Source organism: Neophocaena asiaeorientalis, unplaced genomic scaffold (genome assembly GCF_003031525.2).
Source record: "Neophocaena asiaeorientalis asiaeorientalis breed wild unplaced genomic scaffold, Neophocaena_asiaeorientalis_V1.1 scaffold258, whole genome shotgun sequence".
Classification (NCBI taxonomy): Eukaryota; Metazoa; Chordata; class Mammalia; order Artiodactyla; family Phocoenidae; genus Neophocaena; species Neophocaena asiaeorientalis.
Window position 1 is genome coordinate 3,701,296 of NW_020172591.1, and position 21,315 is coordinate 3,722,610.

At 40.6% G+C, this 21,315-nt stretch overlaps 1 protein-coding gene across 1 annotated transcript in view; it reads right to left on the bottom strand.

Moving 5' to 3' along the window:
- DYTN (dystrotelin) overlaps positions 1–21,315 on the bottom strand; it is a 50,884-nt gene that overhangs the window by 21,034 nt on the left and 8,535 nt on the right. Inside the window, exons 2-9 of the mRNA XM_024738291.1 lie at positions 20,969–21,043; positions 18,055–18,256; positions 16,126–16,211; positions 15,515–15,615; positions 11,179–11,250; positions 10,755–10,918; positions 6,177–6,288; positions 4,584–4,732 (exon numbers count right to left, since the gene is read on the bottom strand). Of these exons, the coding sequence (XP_024594059.1) occupies positions 4,584–4,732; positions 6,177–6,288; positions 10,755–10,918; positions 11,179–11,250; positions 15,515–15,615; positions 16,126–16,211; positions 18,055–18,256; positions 20,969–21,043 (961 nt within the window). The remainder of the gene's footprint in view (positions 1–4,583; positions 4,733–6,176; positions 6,289–10,754; positions 10,919–11,178; positions 11,251–15,514; positions 15,616–16,125; positions 16,212–18,054; positions 18,257–20,968; positions 21,044–21,315) is intronic.

Below are 21,315 nucleotides of genomic sequence, written 5' to 3' on the forward strand. Positions count from 1 at the left end.
CTTTTCTTTTCTTTTTTTATTAGTTATCTATTTTATACATATTAGTGTATATATGTCAATCCCAATCTCCTAATTCATCCCACCCCCCATGTATTTCTATTTAAAGATATATGTATACTGTTTAATGTTTACTGTTGATTCATTAACATTGAACCCATGTAACTCGTGTCTGAACGAAGCTTATTTCACACACGTATTTTTTGTTAAAACACATCATAGCCTTCTCGCGCCTAGGAACGCTAGCCAGCACTTCAGCACCACGTTTGGAGGCTATTTGCAACAGTGAAATCACCAACAAAAAGCACAAAAATGTGAAAAACATGGCACAAGATAGACTGTGTAAAGGACATGTGTTTATACTACAAGGGCAGAAATCAGAAGGCAGGGTGTCATTCAGTTCTACCTCAGCTGTGCATCAGGCAATTCACATGTTTTTGCCAGTCTGTGCATGTCTGCAAATGACCAAAGAAGCATCGAGAGTACTGATTTTAAGGTTAATTTTTGAATCGCGTACATTGTTATGTTAGTGTCTTCTCTTTTAGGAATTTGCTATGTTTCTCCCGTTTGCTCAGGTCTTATTTTCTGTATATTCAATCAAATATTACAGCTTTCCTTATATGGGTTTTGTATCTTTTTTGTTAATTATTTTCTAGTTTCTTTTAAAAATAATTTTACAGATATTGTAAACGGGATTTTGATAAAATTTCTAGCTAGCTATTGCTGATATAGTGAAGAGCTATTTGTGCATACATATTTTATTTTCCACCACTCAAAACCAATTAATTCTACAGTTTTTGCTAGAGTTACTTGTGGTTTCTTGGGGATTCACAATCATATTAGCTGTAAATGGAAATAATTTTGTGTGTTTTTTCACAGTTTTTATATTCTTTTTTAGTTTTTAGGATATTTGTAAGAATGTCCCCCCAAAAATATAATAATAATGGTGATATTTGGTACCTGGATTTCAGTTATGTTTTTGTAAGTGAAAATATTATCAGTGTAAGCTATTGCATGGAATCCACATTAAAAGGAAAGAGGCTTATTAGGATGAAGAATGTTTGCTGAATCAATGAATGAATTCAATATTACCATTTGGCAATAACCATGAATCTCTTAGAAGATGGTCAGTACCAATGTGCCAACTTAATAGATAGCAAGGATATGATTTTACCTATTATCACAATGTAAAATAGTAATATTCCACATTAATTTCTCCTTGACCAATCACTAATCAGAATTTTTGAATTCATCAGTATCTAGGCTAAAGTGGAAATTATTCCGTTAGAATTTTACTTTGGTGAACAACTCAGTTGTACTCTGGTGAACAGAATATAACACACCAACATTTAAAGAACGTTTAGCTTTGCGTAGGACATGCAATTCCCTTTCCTCATCTTGTCTCCACAAATATTACTCTGGGAATAGGAAGGACAGGTGTTCCTTATTCTCAGGTGAAGAAACCAAGTCTTAGAAACAGTCCCCGAGGCCACACACAGAGTTGGCTGAGAACAAGACTTCTGCGTCTCTCTGTCAAAGGTTCAAACTTCACTAACATCTTCCAACACTGGGTAATTACTCCTTGAGACACTTTCATACCCCATTCTAAAAGACCCACTTCATCAATCAATCCATTAATCCCTCCATCATGCATCCATCCATTTTATTACTTGGTCCGTCAGTCATTCAACAAACACTTATTGAGCATTTATCATATTCAGACATTTTTACAGATTCTGGAAATACAACTGGAAACAATAAAAGTTTCTTCCCCCGATGGAGCTTACATTATCGAAAAAAAAATTTTTAAATAAAAGTGAAATTTGTATAACGTCAGATGCTGATGAAGTGCTTTGAAGAAAAATAAAGCAAGGGAGGAGGATTGCGAGTGCCAGAGTGGGGACAGGGGCTACAATGATAAATGGGTGGTCAGGAAAGGCCTTAAGGATGAGATGACATTTGAGCAGAACTTTTGCAAGTATTTAGGAGGCAGGCGTCAAGTCATACAGAGAAGTGGTCTAGGAACATGAATTCTTTTTTTGCGGTACGCGGGCCTCTCACTGTTGTGGCCTCTCCCGTTGCGGAGCACAGGCTCCGGATGCGCAGGCTCAGCGGCCATTGCTCACGGGCCCAGCCGCTCCGTGGCATGTGGGATCTTCCCGGACCGGGGCACGAACCCGCGTCCCCTGAATCGGTAGGCGGACTCTCAACCACTGCGCCACCAGAGAAGCCCTAGGAATATGAATTCTTTAAAGTAAAGGTTTACGTCTTAAGAGTGGGGGGGTCTGGCTTAGTCTTATGGGGAGAAGGGAGGAATCAGGGCTGGAGCACAGAGGTTGGTGGGGAGATGACACTGGAGAGGTTCCCAGGGTAGCTCAAACATGCAGGAGTTTTCTAAGTCATCTTACAACTTTTAGGTTTTAGCTTAAAAACAATGGGAAGCTAATGAAGGGGTTTAAGGCACAGAAGTTTGGGAAAAATCAGTGCGTGAGGAATGCCATCATATTTTGAATTTGTAAAAGATCAGGCAGGCTTCTGTGGCCAAAAGAAATGCACATAAGAGCATGGATCTTTGTGTTCTAACTATGAGCATGGAGGAATTTAGACAAGATCTCAAGTATTCAATAAATCCAGCTGATTAATTGTCTTAATTTACTGTCACTCTGTCAGGGAAAGGTGAAATAAATGGCCTGAAGAAGACAGATGAATTGGCATCTGATATCTTTGTTTCTATGTTTTAATTTAAATTATTTGTACTCTATTAAAGCTATACATCAAGATGATATCCAAATTCTCTAACCTTAAGAATACATTGGGGCTTCCCTGGTGGCACAGTGGTTAAGAATCTGCCTGACAATGCAGGGTACACAGGTTAGAGCCCTGGTCCAGGAAGATCCCACATGCCGTGGAGCAACTAAGTCCGTGTGCCACAACTACTGAGCTTGCGCTCTAGAGCCCGCGAGCCACAACTACTGAGCCCACTTGCTACAACTACTGAAGCCGGCGCCCCTAGAGCCTGTGCTCTGCTACAAGAGAAACCACTGTGATGAGAAGCCTGCGCACTGAAGAGTAGCCCCCGCTCGCCGCAACTAGAGAAAAGCCCACACGCAGCAACGAAGACCCGATGCAGCCAAAAATTAAAAAAAAAAAAAAAAAGAATACATTGATAACCACCTGCTAGGAAAATGTGGTACAGGTATAAGGCGTGGCATCTAATGCGAAGTCAACATGGATTTTTTTTCCCTTTAAAGAACTGTAAAAATACATTAAATTATACCAACTGTAAAAAGTGACAAAATGACCACAGAAATAGGGTCTGGGATCGAGAAGGAAATATGCTGGTAGATGTCTGAGAAAAGTTTAGAGAATTACAAAAGAAATTAATAAATGAATACCAATTTGATTAAAGTGATCTATTCTTATACTTCTGGTAGGTAAAATAAGAGTGAATGAATTATTCTGGGTTTTCTTCTCCCAAAAGTCTGATCATCATAATCCCATGGAAACAGTACCTCTTTCCTTTATCTTCTGAAATTTTAAATTATAAAGAAGGAGTTACTTCAGTAGTTAAGGTCATGAAGACTTTTTTTTTTGCGGTACGCGGGTCTCTCACAGTTGTGGCCTCTCCCGTTGTGGAGCACAGGCTCCGGACGTGTAGGCTCAGCGGCCATGGCTCACTGGGCCCAGCCGCTCCGCGGCATGTGGGATCTTCCCAGACCGGGGCACGAACCCATGTCCCCTGCATCGGCAGGTGGACTCTCAACCACTGCGCCACCAGGGAAGCCCCATGAAGACTTTTAAAAAGTCATCTTTAGGCTGGTGCTCAGGTATATGATGGGCGATCTCAGATACCAGTGGTGCTGGGACATCCTTTGAGATGACCCTCTAAAGCAGTTTGGCATTCTAAATTTTGAGGATTAACAAAATTCACAACTTTTGATGCAATGGTTTTACCTGAGAGAATTTTTCTTAATAAAATATAAGAAAATGCGTGTGTAGGGATGTTGACTACAGAATTTTGGTGTGGGGCAAAATTTGAAAATAACCAAAATGTTAAGGGATTACTTGTGAATTATGGCACTTCCTTATAAGGATAAGAGTGAGGGCATTGAAATGATATTTTGGAAGCTAATGACAGGGAAAATGCTCTCCATTTTATGTAAATGGAGAAAAGGTCGAAAAGTTGTATCTGTAGCATAATTCCTGATCTGGTAATGCTGAAATGTGAATAGCACTCACCTGTGAGTAATAGAATGTGTCTTTCTTTTCCTTTTATAAAAAATAAGTATTAATTCTGAATTAGGCTTTCAAAAGTAACCCAACAAAAAAGAAAGATGTTGGAGAAAGTTATTCAAATACTCTAATATTAACAATCTTCTGTGTCTGTCTGAGGTCTTTAGTTGGGATAACTCTAAATGATTGGATGGGCCACTTAAAGGTATTTCTGTCTCACGGTCTACTTTAAAATTAAAGGTCGCTTCTAGAGGGCAACAGCATATTTACCCCTCCCCTGCTTGCTGGCTTCATAACCTAGTACACAGGATCTGGGTTGCTAACCTGCACGACTGTCACTCGGAGACACTCACCTGGCCTGTGCCTGGTTAGCCACATCCCTTGGATTCACCTGGTCCAGCAGCCACTGCCTTCTCGCAGCTTCTTTCCTCCTACAGCGCCCTTGGAGCAGGTTGTTTCTGAGGGTCCTGAGGAAGAGTTTTGTATTGTCTTTTGTTGACATCTGCTGGAATGGCCAACAGAACAAGGGGCGTCAGATCAGTCTTAAAGTGGTCTTCTTTCCTTACGTGGGTGGATTGGCCGCCATGGAAGTTTCTGAAATTATTTCCCTTACCGTGATGTCCACAGAAAAATCATCTTACTTCATTACTACCTGAATTTCTTCACATCCTCTCTCTATATACATACATATAGTATATGTTTCCGAATTACATACCCCCCAACTTCTACAAAAACTCCTCTTGCTTAGAGCAACCCAGGAATGGGGAAGGTTAAAGCTAGAAGAAGGTATGAAAGCTAGAAGAAGGTATGAAAGAAGACTCAGCCTGTGGTTACTAATTTGGAGGATTCCTCCGAGATTTTATTTCCAGAAAAATCCTCATACATTTAGTCTTGTATAAAATATCAGTGGATTCTCAGACCACCTGAAGTCCCCCCCACAGGTAAGGCAAAAGGAAACAAAGCAACGAGACCTTTAATTAAAAATATTCAACCCTTGAAATCTAAAGTGTAATAACAAAATGACCACATGGTGTCAGTCTAATATCGATAAGCCCTATTTCTCCCCAGACTTTTAGAAACAAGAGGATCATAGGCCAATAATCTGAGGATCTGGGTTAATAAAATTTAGTAAAGCAATATCCATTGAAAATTATTTGGCAAGATTGAGGCACATGACTTTTGTGGACCATTCATGGTAAAGAGAGAATGAGGGGAGAACTGTCCTCAGTAAAGGTAATTAATCAATATTTTTCACTATTGTGAAATTTGGGGATGAGGCCATCTGCATGGAGAAACGGATTCATACTCAGTGATGAAAAGAGAGTGTTCTTTCTGGAAAAATTGAAATGCTCTCTGCTTTAAAATTATCCTATTTCTCTTTCTTCTTAGCAAGAGCTGAATTCTCTATTATAATTTTCTTTAAAATATTTTGAAAGTCAGCTATGAAGTCTTAGTTTTACACTTTTCCAGTCAAAACTGAGATAGAAATCTTTCTCTTTTGTTTCTCCTAAGGAAAAAATTTCTTGAGTTTTAGTGCTCAGGAAAAGACATGTTAAAAAAGAAAATTCCCAAAATGTACTAACAACTAGAGGCCTTGATGCATCATTTTACCAAACCAGGGCTTTTTCTTTTGAATTTGTATCCATTTCCAACGCCTCTCCCCTCTTACTGCTCAGATATTTTCTAGTACACAGTAGGAGTCAATGGCTTCAGATTAGACTCTGGCCTTTTCTTATCCCCAAAAGGTTTATTAAAATCTACAGTGTAAAGAAAGTATATGTATATTGAGAGATATTTAAGGTTGAGCTTGCCACTTCCTTAGTCTTAAATATTATATGTATGAAAGGAGCAGAACCTGTGGTTTTCCAGGAGGAAAAGTTTTTTAATTGCTGTAGCTTTCACTGATAAGATTCATGAATAGTTTGGTACATGGCATTAGATGTTACCTGGATGCAGTTCTCAATCACAGGATGAGACTTCTGGTGGGACTTGCTCTGAAGACCAGATAAGAAACACATCTGACAGATGTCAAAGTTGAGACACTTCAGACAGCGGTATCTGCCAATTAAAATGGAAAATGTGACTTACATCACTGCTAGGAGGTGAGCAAAGAAAGTATTATTCAGGTGGAGAATAGGCACCCTAAAATATACAGGAGGTGTCTGAGCTATCGAGTGAGTATAAAGTTGTCTTCTTTTGTTGGCATTTTTATAACATGACATTAAATTAATATAGTTTTGTCAACAAACTGTCATATAGAGGCCGGATTCATCCTCTCCACCCCGCCCCCCAAAATACCAAGTGTCTTTTATATGCAGGGTATTATGTGCTACAACCTTTAGGATAGACCCTTAAGTCTGCAGCCACATTTGTGTAGCTGCATAATTCATTCAGGTAATTTGAATTTAATTGCCAACTTAAAGGAAACTGGGAGATTTCCAAAAAGTTTGAATTCTAGCTTCTCTGGAAAATGTGTGAGATATGATGATATTGGACCTGCATTCTTGTGTGGTGTTGGGGAAAATAAAACCATAGATAAAAATCTACAATAAATGTGTCATTTATCAGAAATCTGTATGTAGGAAAGAATAATGTGGAAGAGAGGGAGTTCCTCACCAGCCAAGACTGAGTGACCACCACACCCACGTTTCTTAACACATCAGTGTTGCAGACTTTCTGTTATGGACAGTTACAATCTTAAATCTCCTGTGATCAGAAAGACAGGCGGAAATCTTGAGACACTCTGGTAGGGAAGGGTATCTCTGGGCACTCAGGGAACATGTTGTGATATTGGGGAGGGCTGGTGAGACTTCATAGTCATGAATTAGTAACTTTTTTTTTTTAATTTATTTTTGCTGTGTTGCGTCTTTGTTTCTGTGCGAGGGCTTTCTCTAGTTGTGGCAAGCGGGGGCCACTCTTCATCGCGGTGCGCAGGCCTCTCACTATCGCGGCCTCTCTTGTTGCGGAGCACAGGCTCCAGACGCGCAGGCTCAGTAGTTGTGGCTCACGGGCCTAGTTGCTCTGTGGCATATGGGATCCTCCCAGACCAGGGCTCGAACCCGTGTCCCCTGCATTAGCAGGCAGATTCTCAAACACTACACCACCAGGGAAGCCCGAATTAGTAACTTTTAAGGATGAGTGGGATCATATTGTTTGTCTGCAAAATATCAGGGATCTATACTTTTTTCCTGCTATTTTAAGTCCCTTCTTCAACTACAGAGGATGCGGCATAAAGTAGGGTCTTCCCCATCAACGGCAGCGACGGGCGAGGGCAAGGGGGCAGCTGCACCTTTAAGACAGTCCCTCCCCAGACTACTGCCCTCATTTATACTCCTTGCCTTGCCCCCAATAGCATTTGAGTTTTCAACCCCGATCTTCAAAGTTATAAAAATTAAACTATGACAAGATTCCTATGCTCTTCAAATTTCATATCTGGCTGCAAAGACATGATATGGAAGCTTGAGGTACTAACTAGCAAAATTAGATACTGTGTGATGAAGTGCCGAGTAAGAGGCATGGAAAATACATGCTGTAGGAGAGATTGGGGACAACCCTGGGAGCTGGTATGGTCTGATAAATTTTTCTGGAAGAGCTGAGACTCATGCTAGGCATAGAATGCTGGGTGGGAGATTAAAGTAGAGGAAATCCCAGGTAGAAAGATGAGGAGTAAAGTAATGCAGACTGGGGTGAAGAAGAAGGGTTAACGCTTTTCAGACCTATCAGACCTACAGGTAACTGTGGAGAATGGAGGAATAAAAACTTGCAATGGGGCTTCCCTGGTGGCGCAGTGGTTGAGAGTCCGCCTGCCGATGCAGGGGACACGGGTTCGTGTCCCAGTCCGGGAAGATCCCACGTGCTGCGGAGCGGCTGGGCCCGTGAGCCATGGTCGCTGAGCCTGTGCGTCCGGAGCCTGTGCTCCGCAACGGGAGAGGCCACAGCAGTGAGAGGCCCGCGTACCGCAAAAAAAACAAACAAAAAAAACCACTTGCAATGTTCCTGAGGCCAGATGGCAGAAGGGCTTCTGACCAAAGTCATTGGAAGGCAGAGCAGGAGGGTGCAAATGCCATGAGACCAACTCTCACAGTCCTTGTTCACTGCCGTCCCCGACATCTAGTCCCAGGGTAGGATATTAATACAGAGTGTTGAAGGGCTATCACAATAGCAAACATTTTTGAGCCCTTACTATGTAGCAGGCAGTGGACATGCATTGACATAGTTAATCCCCATGAAAGTTCTTTAAGGCAAGGCATTCTTATTATTATCCTCATTTGAAGAAACTGATTCAAAGAGAGTTTAAACAATTGCACAAAGTTACACAACTACATAGTAAGTGGTAACATTAGGTTTTGAGCCCAGGGATACCATCTAAATGGAGAGCCAGCTATTTTAACCCCTGTTAATAGACCACCAAGGCAGGAGACTTGAGTTTGAGTCACATGCCACTGTTACTAGGTGACCTTGAAATGGAAACTTAAGCTCATTGTTTTGAAGATACCTGGAACAACACAGGTTTTCAAAGAACATTAGTTGAAATTAAATGCATGACAGTTTCTTCAATGAAGAAAATGGAGCTAGTAAACCCTGCCCTCTCGGCCTTGCAAAGTTTTTACAAAGCTTTGAAAATTATTCAGCATGCGTAACTGGGGAGACATGAAGTCTATAACATAAAGTATTTTTTATAAAGATGATTTGATGAGCCACCTGTCCTAGCATTACTGTATGGTTACAGTAGACTCGTTAGGAAAATACACTGACCCTAATCTTGGCTTATTTCCTCCATGCTCTGAAACTACTGACAGGTGTGTGAGAAACGGTGCAGTGTGGATAATGAGATTGGTCTGTTGTTGATGGCTTTACTCATAGAGAACCAACTTTTTTCCCCCAATTTCATTTCAAGGTTACATGGCTATTACAGGGCATAAATGTGACACATTCTGCTAAAATTGAACACTTGGCTTAGGAACAAGCTCTGGGCTTTGTAGCTTCTTTTACTTTAGGAGGTCAAGTCTTTGCCTCTTCCTGCTATACTTCCAGATCTGCAAACACTTCTGCTCTAAAATGTCTTTATGAATCTCACTGAAACTAAAAGCCTTGAGGCTATTGCTGGAGTTTTCTGAGAGCCAAAAACACAGGTTTAATGTTAGAACTGTAATACATTCAAGCAATTTCTAATAGACTCAGAAGGTTACAGCTAAAAGAAGTTTAAGTCATCATTTGACCCACCTTTCCTCTTGCTTACAGAGAAACCAAGGTCTAGAAAGGTTAAAGGCCACGCCCAGATCACGCAGCTGTCTGCATATATGAAAACTGTACATTGCCTCAGATTTCTAGGAGAAAGGAAAAGTCACACAGCAGCACTTTTTGTTTTTGTTTTTTTGGGTTTTTTTTGGCAGTACGTGGGCCTCTCACTGTTGTGGCCTCTCCCGTTGTGGAGCACAGGCTCCGGAAGCGCAGGCTCAGTGGCCATGGCTCACGGGCCCAACCACTCCGCGGCATGTGGGATCTTCCTGGACCAAGGCACGAACCCGTGTCCCCTGCATCGGCAGGTGGACTCACAACCACTGCGCCACCAGGGAAGCCCTTTATTGTTTTATTGACAAGAGAACTACAACACCCTTTCCCTAATATGGGATTTTGACTGTCATCCTCAAAGCTGTGGAAAGGTCTGAATCTCAAATGTCCAAACCTAGCTTTCAAATCTGCCTTTTCCTCGAGGCCAGAGAAGCTCTGGCGTGAGCTGCTTCCACAAAGCCTCATCATTCCTTTGGGTTCAAGGAATGTTCTCAGTTGTCTGCACAAGGCGGCAGCAGAGCATCACGGTTGCAAAGCAGGCACCCTGGATTCGGTCGGTAGCCTCTGCCACTTGCTAACCATGTGAGCTTAAGTTTAAGTTATTTAGTGGCTCTGCAAATTAGGCATAATAATACCACATTTATACAGAGTTGTAACAGGCTTTACACGAAATGATCCATGTGAAATACACAACCTAACACTTGTTCAACATTTAACAAATGTAATAAGGTCCTACTATATAGCACAAAGAACTATAGTCAATACCCTGTGATAAACCGTAACGGAAAAGAACATGAAAAAGAATATATATACGTTTAACTGAACCACTTTGCTGCACAGCAGAAATTAACACAACATTGTAAATCAACTATACTTCAATAAAACTTTTAAAGAAGCAAAGAATGTAAACTATTGTTATTATTATGGATGGTTCCAAAGTATTTAACAGCATTTTTTGGTAACAAAAGACAAAAAAATTTCCCCTTAAGGAACAAAAACATCTAGCGGTCAGAGTATGTGTCAATAGAACTTAACATTCCATTAATTATAGAAGGTAAAATAAAATGTATTATAAGCAGGATCACTCATACAGGAAATTACTGACCCCCCAAAATCAACTGAGTTCTAGATGTGTGAGAAGGACCACAAAAAAATAATCTGGAGAGATGCAGCTCCAACTCCAGACCCGTTTGGAGAGTGATGGTCCATGTAATAGTGGCGAATGACTCTACCTCAGTCCTGTGATGGGGAAGTTCCTGCAGATTCGACATCGAACAGGGTGAGTGACCATTTCAGTGGCTGACAGTCGGTAGCAGGTCGGGAGCCACAGGAGGATGGGAGGCTCAGATTGTAACCAGGATAGGAATTTCTCTTCTTTAATTGCTGAGCTCAGCACCTGAAAAACGATGGCACACTCAGATGCGTTTCTAGGCAGAACTTTGGTCTCTTGTAGAGATGACAATGTATTTTCATCCTCTCTTCTGGCTCTGTTTCTGTAGGCTCTGCTTAAGAAGTTTACCACATGCGAAGTCGGGGCAAGTCTACCTGTAAATTAGGTTGTCTAGGATGCGGTGCAGGGTAGTAGGTCTGTGATTTAAATGGGTCAGCAGTGGCGTCTGCCCCCCCAGGTCCAAGGGACATGTGAACGGCACTCACCCCTTGGAAACAGCTGCGTGTAGCACTCTCCACAGAGCACAGAGCTCGACTTTCCCCCATGACAGTCGGGATCTACAAGAGGCAAGAAACCCCACGTCAGCGATCAAGAAATGGAGAAATAGGTGGCCACCAGTCATGCCTGAGCGGTGGCGCTTACGGCCATGGCGTCACAAGTATCTGGTGTCTGAGGCTCGATGAGCTGTCTCAGTCTAGGCAAACAGGACATGTGTGGGTTTTGTGCGGTGTTTGAATAGAGATAATGAATGAACAAGTGGGAAGAAGTGGAGCTGGGAGGAGGAGTGAGAAGAAAGTCTGGCAGTGGGGGAAATACAGGGAGGGCTCGCATTGTTTCTCTTCTTTTGACCCCAGTCAAATATTTAATCGTTCTTTGCCCTTGTGCACCTATGAATTACAAGTAACGACGATACTGTATCAAAGTTCAGGGCAGTTTTAAGGAAACCTTTTCAAACACTTTCACGTCGTCTCATTTTCACAAATCCCAATTTCTGAGGTAGGGCAGTCATTATCCTTGTATAAAGCAAGGAGTAATTGAGATCTGGTATTTTGTCCAAGGTACAACAGACAAGCAAGAAAACAAACAAACAAATGCAAGTTAGCTGCAGAATTGAGATCTCACTCTAAGACTCCTGACTCTGTTGAGGGGTTCTCCCAAAGCTTTGTCACACCCAGTCCTGATGTGGATTCCAATGGCTTGGTTTATACTACCCCACTCAATGGTTTCCATCTTTCAATCAGTCCCATTAAGGAGTTTAACTAAGGGACCGAGAACCCCTTGTGACTGCCGAGATGGCCAGGGACTTGGCCCTGACATTATCTATATGCACAGATACATGTACCTGTCACCTCCATTTATGCCCATTTGGTTGTGGGTCCCAGTTTCACATCTGATGTTTTCTACAGCACAGTCTGTCAGCAGGCGTTGCTCCCAAGCTCAGAAGTAATTTCAAAGACCCCCCTGCTGAGTCCATCAACTCGAATAAACATTCTTCTAATCAGGAAAGTGGCACTTAGAGCCACTTTGCTGACAATTAGCCAGACAGAAGTCAACAAACATTTGCGTAATCCTGACAAGATGGCTTGTACTTTAAATTGATAATAACCCCATCACCAGCTGAATAAGTACTATGCCTTATTTGGCTTTTGTCTGAAAAAATAACTCACTAACCATACTTTGGCCTGAGAGTGCTGATGAGCTAACTGGAGCACTTATTTGGATGGCGTCCTTGAGCCTTGAGAAAGGGGTTTAGCCTCATTTGTAAAATAAGGAATGTGGATCAGATAGGACCCACTTACCAGCTCTGTGATTCTGACACCAGTCAAAAGAAAATTCACTTCTGTGGTGGGTTCTAACCTACACTTTTGGCTGTTAAGTGTGTGCACAAAGATTTTGTGGATGAATTGCCCATTGGACTAATTTCTTGCAGGTGTTCTACGGAAGGACGCAGGGTGGCTGGATAGCATGCCAGCACAGGCAGAACACCACTTGAAATGATAATGACGATTCTTGCGTGAGGAGTTGGGATTACACGGTAGGGCCTGGAGTTTTCTGTGGGAACCCATCTCAGTGTTCTTAATGGTAGTAAATGGGATGATAATTTGCCGTGCAAATCTCCACCTTCCTAACAGCTTTCTCAGAAGCCTACTAATGCATTGGAGGGGAGACAGCACTGCAGGAGCTGCCATGCGGCAGCTCATTGACCTCAGTTGAGCCTGAAACAAGGGCAGATTTTTAGGGCCTCTTGGATGGGGAGCGAGCCTGGGGCCGGCTGTAGTAGTGAGGAAACAGCACAGGATTTCAGGAGGAGGAAAATACCCCTCCGTCCATCTTCTTTCATTACATCCACCTCAACACCTTAGTGTAACAAGCCTGGTTGCACAAAAGGATGGACAGATTTTCCCAGTCTCCCTGGCTCCCCGCAGCTTGAGTCCTAAGATGTTGGGATTGATGGGGAAGTAGCTCCTAAACATGCCTGGAGTCAGCAGAAAACAGGGCCCATGTGCTGCAGCAACCACCAGAGCGGCTCTTAAATAACTACATACGATGTTTGAACCTTAGGAATTAAAAAAAAAAAAAATCATCGCTCCACTTAAAAAATATGAACATCTTACATATTCTTTGGAATTTACAGAGTACATTAAATACTAATTATTACAATCAATATGAACATAAACTATTACTATTAAGGCCAAATCAAAGCAAAGGTAATTTTGGATAGGTTTTTCTAAATCATATTCCCTGTCTGATAAGCTCTTTCCTTACCCACTCCCACTTGTAACATAATTATCCCCAGTTCAGAATCCTCGGCTCTGAAGGGTACCAGAATAGGTCACCCCCAAATACGAGCCCTTGGCATACGTATTGTTTTGAACTAAAGGCCATTGAGAACCAGTAGATGCAGAAAAAGCTATAAAAACAGGGCACAGCTTTTCCTTTTGTAAAGGAAATTTACATTTATAAAGGAAATTTCTTTTTACCAATAGTGTCTCCCTCTCCCTATCAGGAAGAGGAGGACTCTTAACAACACTTATTAGTGGAAAACTCACAGACTTAAATCTGCATAACAAACCTTACTAAACAGCCCTTGTTCACCATCTATTTCCCAGTCACTTTCTCATAACTTGCCTCCCCCCACCCAGAAGCCCAGAGCCCCCTTCCCTTTGTTTAGTGTAAAATAATTTACAAGCCTGAGTTCCATCCACCTCTTTGAGTTACTCATCACTGGGTGTTCCCATGTGTATGCACCATACACATTTAAACTTTGGTTTGTTTTTCTCTTGTTAATTCTGTCTTTTGCCAGTCCAATACATAGGGTCCCAGTCACAGAACTTAAGATGTTTCAAGGAAAAAGAAACTTTTTTCTCCCCTACAGTCCAGACCCAGCGGAAAAATGACAGAAAATTACTATGGCTTCACAGTGAGGAAAACCTAGTTTGGGGATTTTACAGAGGCTTGAAGAAGAATAGACACATCCTTGAAATAGGGGTAAAAGATACAGGAGGACAGTGACCACTGTACACAAGATAATCCAGAGCCTGCTTAACCCATTTGCAGAAGATCTTGCTTGTTTACATGATTCCCTTGCCTAGTATGGATAAAAACAACACTACATTTGCACATTCTTAAAGAATAGGAAATGATGGAAAGCAACTATTTGAGTATTTGGGGTTGCATTTCATCTATGTTTCCATTAAGCACCGTTGAAGGCTTTAGTATCAAGAATTTTTCAAGCCATAAAGATAAATGAGATAAAATTCTTGCCCTTGAGAAGCAGCCTAGTGGGAAAAGCATATACCTAGGACATAATTGCAACAACATTTGACAAGTGCTGTAACAAAATTATGTACAAGAGTTAAAGGAGCTTTCAGTGAGGAGGTGACTGATATTTGAGTGATCTTGAAAGACAAACAGTATTTGTCAAGTGAAAGGAGAGGCGGTGGTGTTGCAGACAGATTGCACCTGCACAAGTCAGGCATGGAGAACTTGGTGCATGTCAGGTACAGTAACAATTTTGATACGCAAGAGTGACAATGATGGAAGGAAAACTTAAACACTGTGGAATATGCAAAAGAAACCACTGGATATTATTTCAATGGGGATTATCTGAACCTATAGAGATATGCATCACTGTCTTTGACTAAGCTATTTTATAATTTTGTAGACATTAATGTTAACTTGTAGACAACTGATCACAATGCAAATAATTCTGATCTATAGATATGCAAATAAATTCTGTCCTGGTTGAGGGACAACTCTCCCCTTCAGCCCAAAGTCAGTCTTGGGTCCACCTGCAAATTCATTGTAACATTCTTAATCTATCAGCTTGTCTGTTCTTTGGTTATTTCTTTCAACTAGTTGTAACTTACTGGAGCCCTCTTCTAATTAACAAATTAAATAAAATTTTGAATACATGTTCATTTTATATTTGTATAAGTATCATGATTTACCTCTTTCTGAAAAGAGAAGGATTGAGTCAAATCATGAAAGCTTTGCCTGTGATGCTGAGTTCAGGTTTTATTCTATGACAGAATATGGCCAACGAAGAATTTTAGGCATTTACATTTACATTTTGGAAGAGTCACTGGCTGCTGTGTGGAGGAAGAGTTGCAGAGAGGAGAGGATTGCGTTGGGCAAACCAGTTAGGAAGCAATTGCAATAAATCAGCCTATATTCAGATAATACCAGGTAAAGAGGAGAGAGGTTGCATGGAGAGCTATATTAAGGTAGAACTGACACTGTAAAAATCAGATCCTTTAATAATAAATGTGACTAATATAACTGGAACAAATTTAGAATTCTTAAGTATTAGAGATTTACCTGTTGTAGATCTGTTAGTAGGTTTCTCAAAATCCTTCGAGTCATGCGTCCTCCAGAATTATAACCTCCCCTGTTATTTTCTGCATAGAGCTGAAAAAGAGCTAGACACATAAGGGGGGAAAGAAATCTTTAAACTGAATACTTGCTATATATCTTCGAAGAATATGTGCTTTGAATTCTAAACAGTTTATTTGTGGCTATAAAGGCGAAAGTTATAATTCTTGGTTATTTGCTTGCTGTTTTGAAGGCTTCCCAAACTAAATAATTTGATAACTAATGAAGACCCATTCACGTTTCAACTTTTTGGTAATCTAGCACATCGATGACAAAGACCACAAGGTTGGTAAATGGCGATGTGAGCAGAGTCTGTCTTTAAGGGAATAATAACCACTGGTGTCTGAATAATCCCTATACAAATAAATATCAAGGATAACCAAATTATGAATAGTTAGAAAGCATAAATCAACATCTTGAAAAATTCTAAGTCTTGCTGAGTACTTGTCGAACCAGAGCAGTGTGGCGGGAATACAGGAGTGAGTGAAGCCGATAACGTGTTGGAGAGATTTGGTGGTCACCGCACTTCAGACATTCAAAACTCCTACATATGTTACCTCTGTATTTTGTAAGAGGACTATCCCCCGAGAGGGCAATCAGGGCGGCGGCTGCAGGTCCAAGCTTGAGAAAACCCGTTCCCGAGCTGCATGGCAACAAAACAGAGATACGAATGGGGAAGGCAGGGTTATTCTTGGTGAAGTGGTTTATAAAAACCATGACTATGAATGGACATTTCTTTCTTTCTTTCTTTATTTTGGCTGCACTGTGCAGCATGTGGGATCTTAGCTCCCCAACAAGGGATGGAACCTGCGCCCCCTGCAGCGGTAGCTCAGGGTCTTAACCACTGGACCGCCAGGGAAGTCCCTGAATGGACATTTCTGACACTGTGTTACAAGTTCACTCTTTTCATGGTCAGTTTTCCTATACTAGAATTTGACAGAACTAAGAATTGAATGAAAATATTTAATCCTTCATTTATTCATTCATTCATGTGTTCAACAAATGTTTATTGGGTGCTTTCTCTGTACTAAGCACTGTCCTAGGCACTGGAGACACAGGCATCTTCCTGGGTCTTCCTGGGTTCTCCTGGACCAGGCAGTCTCACTTCCTTTAGGGCTCACAAGCTGGGAAACCAAACAACAGAGACAAGGACCAAAAGGCAGGCAGAAGGAGCAAACATTTATATTAAAAAAAACCCCCCCATTCTCAGGCCCTCACTTAGAGCCTCGTCACCCTGTGCCCACTGGCTGTGCAGTTTCCAAACCTACAAAATACAATGTATCAAACGCTGGAGGATTGTTAGAGGCAGGCATTGATACAAGAAAGGACAGCCCAAATCATAATGCTTAAGGAGACTGAAATCATGAAAAAATAACTTGAGAACATGCTTATATACTATTTGTACAACAACAAAAATAAATAAATAATAAACTAGTAAGGAATTTGCCGAGTGGTTAAACTGTGCTTGCCTTTGGGAGGCAGACTTTGGGGTGGTATTTCTTCTTCTTCACTCTTTTCTGCACTTTCCAAATGTTTTATATTTACTGTGAGCTTTTAGAACTCCATTCTACAGGATGAAGGCTAATGGGTCAAGACCACGTAAGATAAACACAACTGAAGTGGGACAAAAAAGTGGTAAACACACACACAAACACACACCCCCAACACCACTGACTTAGAGCATGCATAACCAAGCCTTTGACAGGGTGTAAGCTGTTTGATGTGTGCCTCTCCAAGTCATATGTTGAAATCCTAACCCCCAATGTGATGGTATTTAGCGATGGGGCTTGGGAAGATGATTAGGTCACAAGGGTGGAACTCTTATGAATTGGATTGCTATTACTACAAAAGAGACCCCAGAGAGCTCCCTCGCCCCTTTCACCATGTGAAGACACAGCCAAAAGATGGCCCTCTATGTACCAGGAAGTGGGTTCTCACCAGACCCATCTGTCTGCCGGTGTCCTGACCTTAGACTTCCCAGCCTCCAGAACTGTGAGAAATAAATGTTTAAGTCACCCAGTCTACGGTAGTTTGGTATAGCAGCCCAGACTAAAACAATAGGTTAGCCATTTATGCACACGTTATTCAACTTTATCCCACAAGCAGAAACTGACAACTGGTTATAAAGGAATAAGCAAAGACATATACTACCGGGGACTCAAGAGAAAAGTGTAATTTATATATATACATAGATGCATAATTGCCCTAGCAAAAGGTGTGCGTGCTTCTCTAGAGTGGAAATGAGTCCATATGAAAATGTGGATTTTCCCCCTTTTTGCTGTCCATGAATCATTCATATTAGTGAGGTTGATAAGCATGTACTTCTTTGTTCCCCTCCTGAATAATACATTTGAGGCAAACACACAAACAAAGAAGCCTTCTTAGATATCAAGCCTTGAACAAATATTAGACAACCCCAACTGGTCAATGACCAGAGGCAACTAAACACCCCCTGTAAGGTCACAGCATGGTCCCCTCAGCCTCACCTGTCATACATTGTTGTGAGAAGGCTCAGAGTGAGTTCCGAAGCTCTGGGGTGCACCTGTCCTGGTTTTTCCACCCTGACTCTCTGAAACAGCTCCTGCAGAGCCTGAAAAAGCTGCTGCACAGAGACAGCACTTTCTCTTGCCTCCCAGAGACTCTGACGTAGTAGGACATGCTGAATCAGAGAACTGTCAATCAAGTCCACTGCAGGAAGCAAAGGAAACACTGCATCACCTCTGATCTGAACAAAAGGCTTCAAAAAAGTAAACATCATCTAGTCTTTAATGAAGACTGTTTTTTACGGCACCTGTTTTTTTAAGGGAATTACATATGGCCACTATTTGGATACATCTCTCTTGTGTATAATTCAAGTGTTCCTATTCTAACAGTTGATTTGATTTTGGAAAAGTGCATCTGTTTGTAAAGCATAGTTAGAACATTATTCCCAGTATAACCTCTAGGATGCGGCTTTATAAAAGGAAATTAAAAGGGAAACAAGTGAGAAACTTGAAAATAGCTGTCCGAGGAAGTTAGGACACTGGTGAAAAGTTGGGAAAAACATTTTTATACTGTTTATTAAGTGGATTGGGAAAATTCATCTTTCATGTTCAAATATCATTTTTTCTTGTCTACAGCCTAGCTCGAGAAGGAATATTGTATATAAAAATGCAAATGCATCACTTAAAAAACTCAGTGATCTTTATAAAAGAGCAGTTCCTGAATTAGACTCCTTAGGTCTCACCCTTGCTTTAGTAATGTTTATTTTTTTGATCTTGGTCTCCTCAGTATTATTATCCAGAAAGGCACTTAATAAAACCAAAGTTGCTTACAAAAAATAATGGTTTATTTCTTACATATTTTTTTATCACCTTCTCCTAAAAATGTTACAAGGCAATAAATATAAGGAAGAATGAAATAGAACCAACCCTATGGTTTCTTGCAGATGGAGGATGACAGACAAAATGAATAAACACCCACTTGTGCCATCTGAGATGGGGATGTCAGTGGCACCAAGAGCTGCTGGCATTTAAAATGCTTCGGACTGTGAAGTGATAAAACCCTGCACTTCTGTCTACTTCGTAAATCAACCTCACATACACAAATCTAGCACGTATAATAAAATTTTTTATTTGTTCTCTGATACTGCTTTTAAAGGGAGAGTCTAAGAAAGTGAGGGGTATGTTTTGGGATGTGACTGTGAAACGTGGCTGCATGTGGTAGAGACTGCAAACTCTTTTATCATTATTCAATCGCAAAACCTATCACCTCGGCCTGGCGTGCTGTACACAGGATGCTGCGTCTTCTGCCGAGACTTCTGTATTACAGCAAAACAGATAATAGTGGTGTCCATTAATCTCACCACCAGATTTGCGCAGGAACGCTCTCCGGCTCTCCAGATCCTGCTGCCTGGAGCTCACGATATGTTTATCTCGGTGTTAGGGACTTTTGTTTTCCAATTTTTGTTTGGTTATCTGTTATAGGTAGAACTTTTCAACTTCTGATTTCGTGTACCGTTACTATTTCCCATACATATTATTTATATTCACTGTTTCTGATGCAGGCGTAATAAAAAATTCAGAAAGGTACACCCTCGAATTACACTGTTTGTACTCACTCAGGCTCATATGAACAATGATGGAGGCTCATGTGAGCATTGGCTTCTAACTTTCTTTAATAGGAGACATTCTCCAGGAAAATAACATGATTGAGGGTAAATTTTTAGTGAGCATCTTCTGCCTTTTGTTGATTTCTGGAATAATATAAGTAATTTGTCTATATCAGTGATTTAGAAAAAAATTTATTTAAGCCAAGAATCCCTTCTTCAAAGGATACTTTCACAGAAATGCAATATGGAAGATAGAGCAAAACAGAGCTGTTCTGGTAGAGGAGATAGCCTTTTGGGTTTTCTCTACTTGCCTCTACTTCCTTTTCCCACCTCGCTGGCCCTTTCTTACCCTACTTCACACCCATGTCCACTTTGTGAAACACAGTTTGAAAACCACTGGTCTATCTAACTTATTAGGCAGAGGCAAAATATTAAAAAAATTTCAACCTTTAGGAAAACTGACATATGTATGTGTATGTGTGTGTGTATATAAAATACAATATATATATATATATATAATACAATTTATATATATATAAAACACAATTTTTTTAGATCTGCTGTAATAAATGTCATAAATTACACAAAGTGATTTTTTAAAAATGCAATACAGAACTTATTAGAAATCAGTAACTTCAGATATGATGAATGCCTGTTGTTTTTCACAGCCAGGACCCAAGTCACTTCATTTTCGAGAAATTTTACAGGATAAAAATTTTTACTGTATTTTACCTAGATAACGGTATAGGAAAAGAAACCATGGCATTCAATCAGATAAAATTTAATGCAAAAGAGTAGTTCTCATGAAATTCTCAAGCGATTTTTAAACTTTATGGCCTGAGGATTATTCATCTGAACTTACTTTTGCAGGTTCAGAAAGAGATGGGGGTACAACTTAAAAATGCAAGTCTTAAGTAGCAGAAGGAATTTAGAAATGTTTATATTTGAATCTACAAGTTATATTAAACTAACTTATTTTGTGATTTTATTTTGCATCAATATTGGTATCCTGAAAAGGAAATAAACAAACAAAAAATTTGCAGAAACCAAGTAGGAACATTTTTTTAAAGAATTAAAATCCTCATCCATGAATTATTGTCTATTGTCAGTCAGCGAAGCTACATGTGGGTGGAACACACAGGTGTATCTTCCACACTCCATCTTCTCTGTTACAAGTAGGGTAGATGCACAGGTCCAACCTTCTAGATCCAGCAGTCACTCACATGGGGGGAGTTTTTGGTTTTCTATGAATTTTACATTACACATCAGGGTCAGATTATTTCAAGTGTTTCAAGAGAACCTGTACTTACATTGGCACAAGGTTTGCACTGATCGTAATTTGAAGGCTGTTCTATAAATGGAATTCTCAATACTATTAAGAGCATCTGTAAAGAAAACATGAAATATCATAGATAAAGGACTGTCTCATTAGATAAATCCCGTATCCTAGAAGGAAATCCTAGAGAGCATGTAGCCCTACTTTATTTTGCCCGTGAGGAAATCAAGTTCTAGAGCTCTCTTTCCTAGCTGGGAACAAATAATAATGGACTACGCTATCCTAGACTGCAGGTGACCATAGAGAGCCTCCTCTGAGCCCACCAAACTAAGGGATCCCCCAGTGAGGAGACTCCTCCATGAAGCTGTCCACTTTTTATAT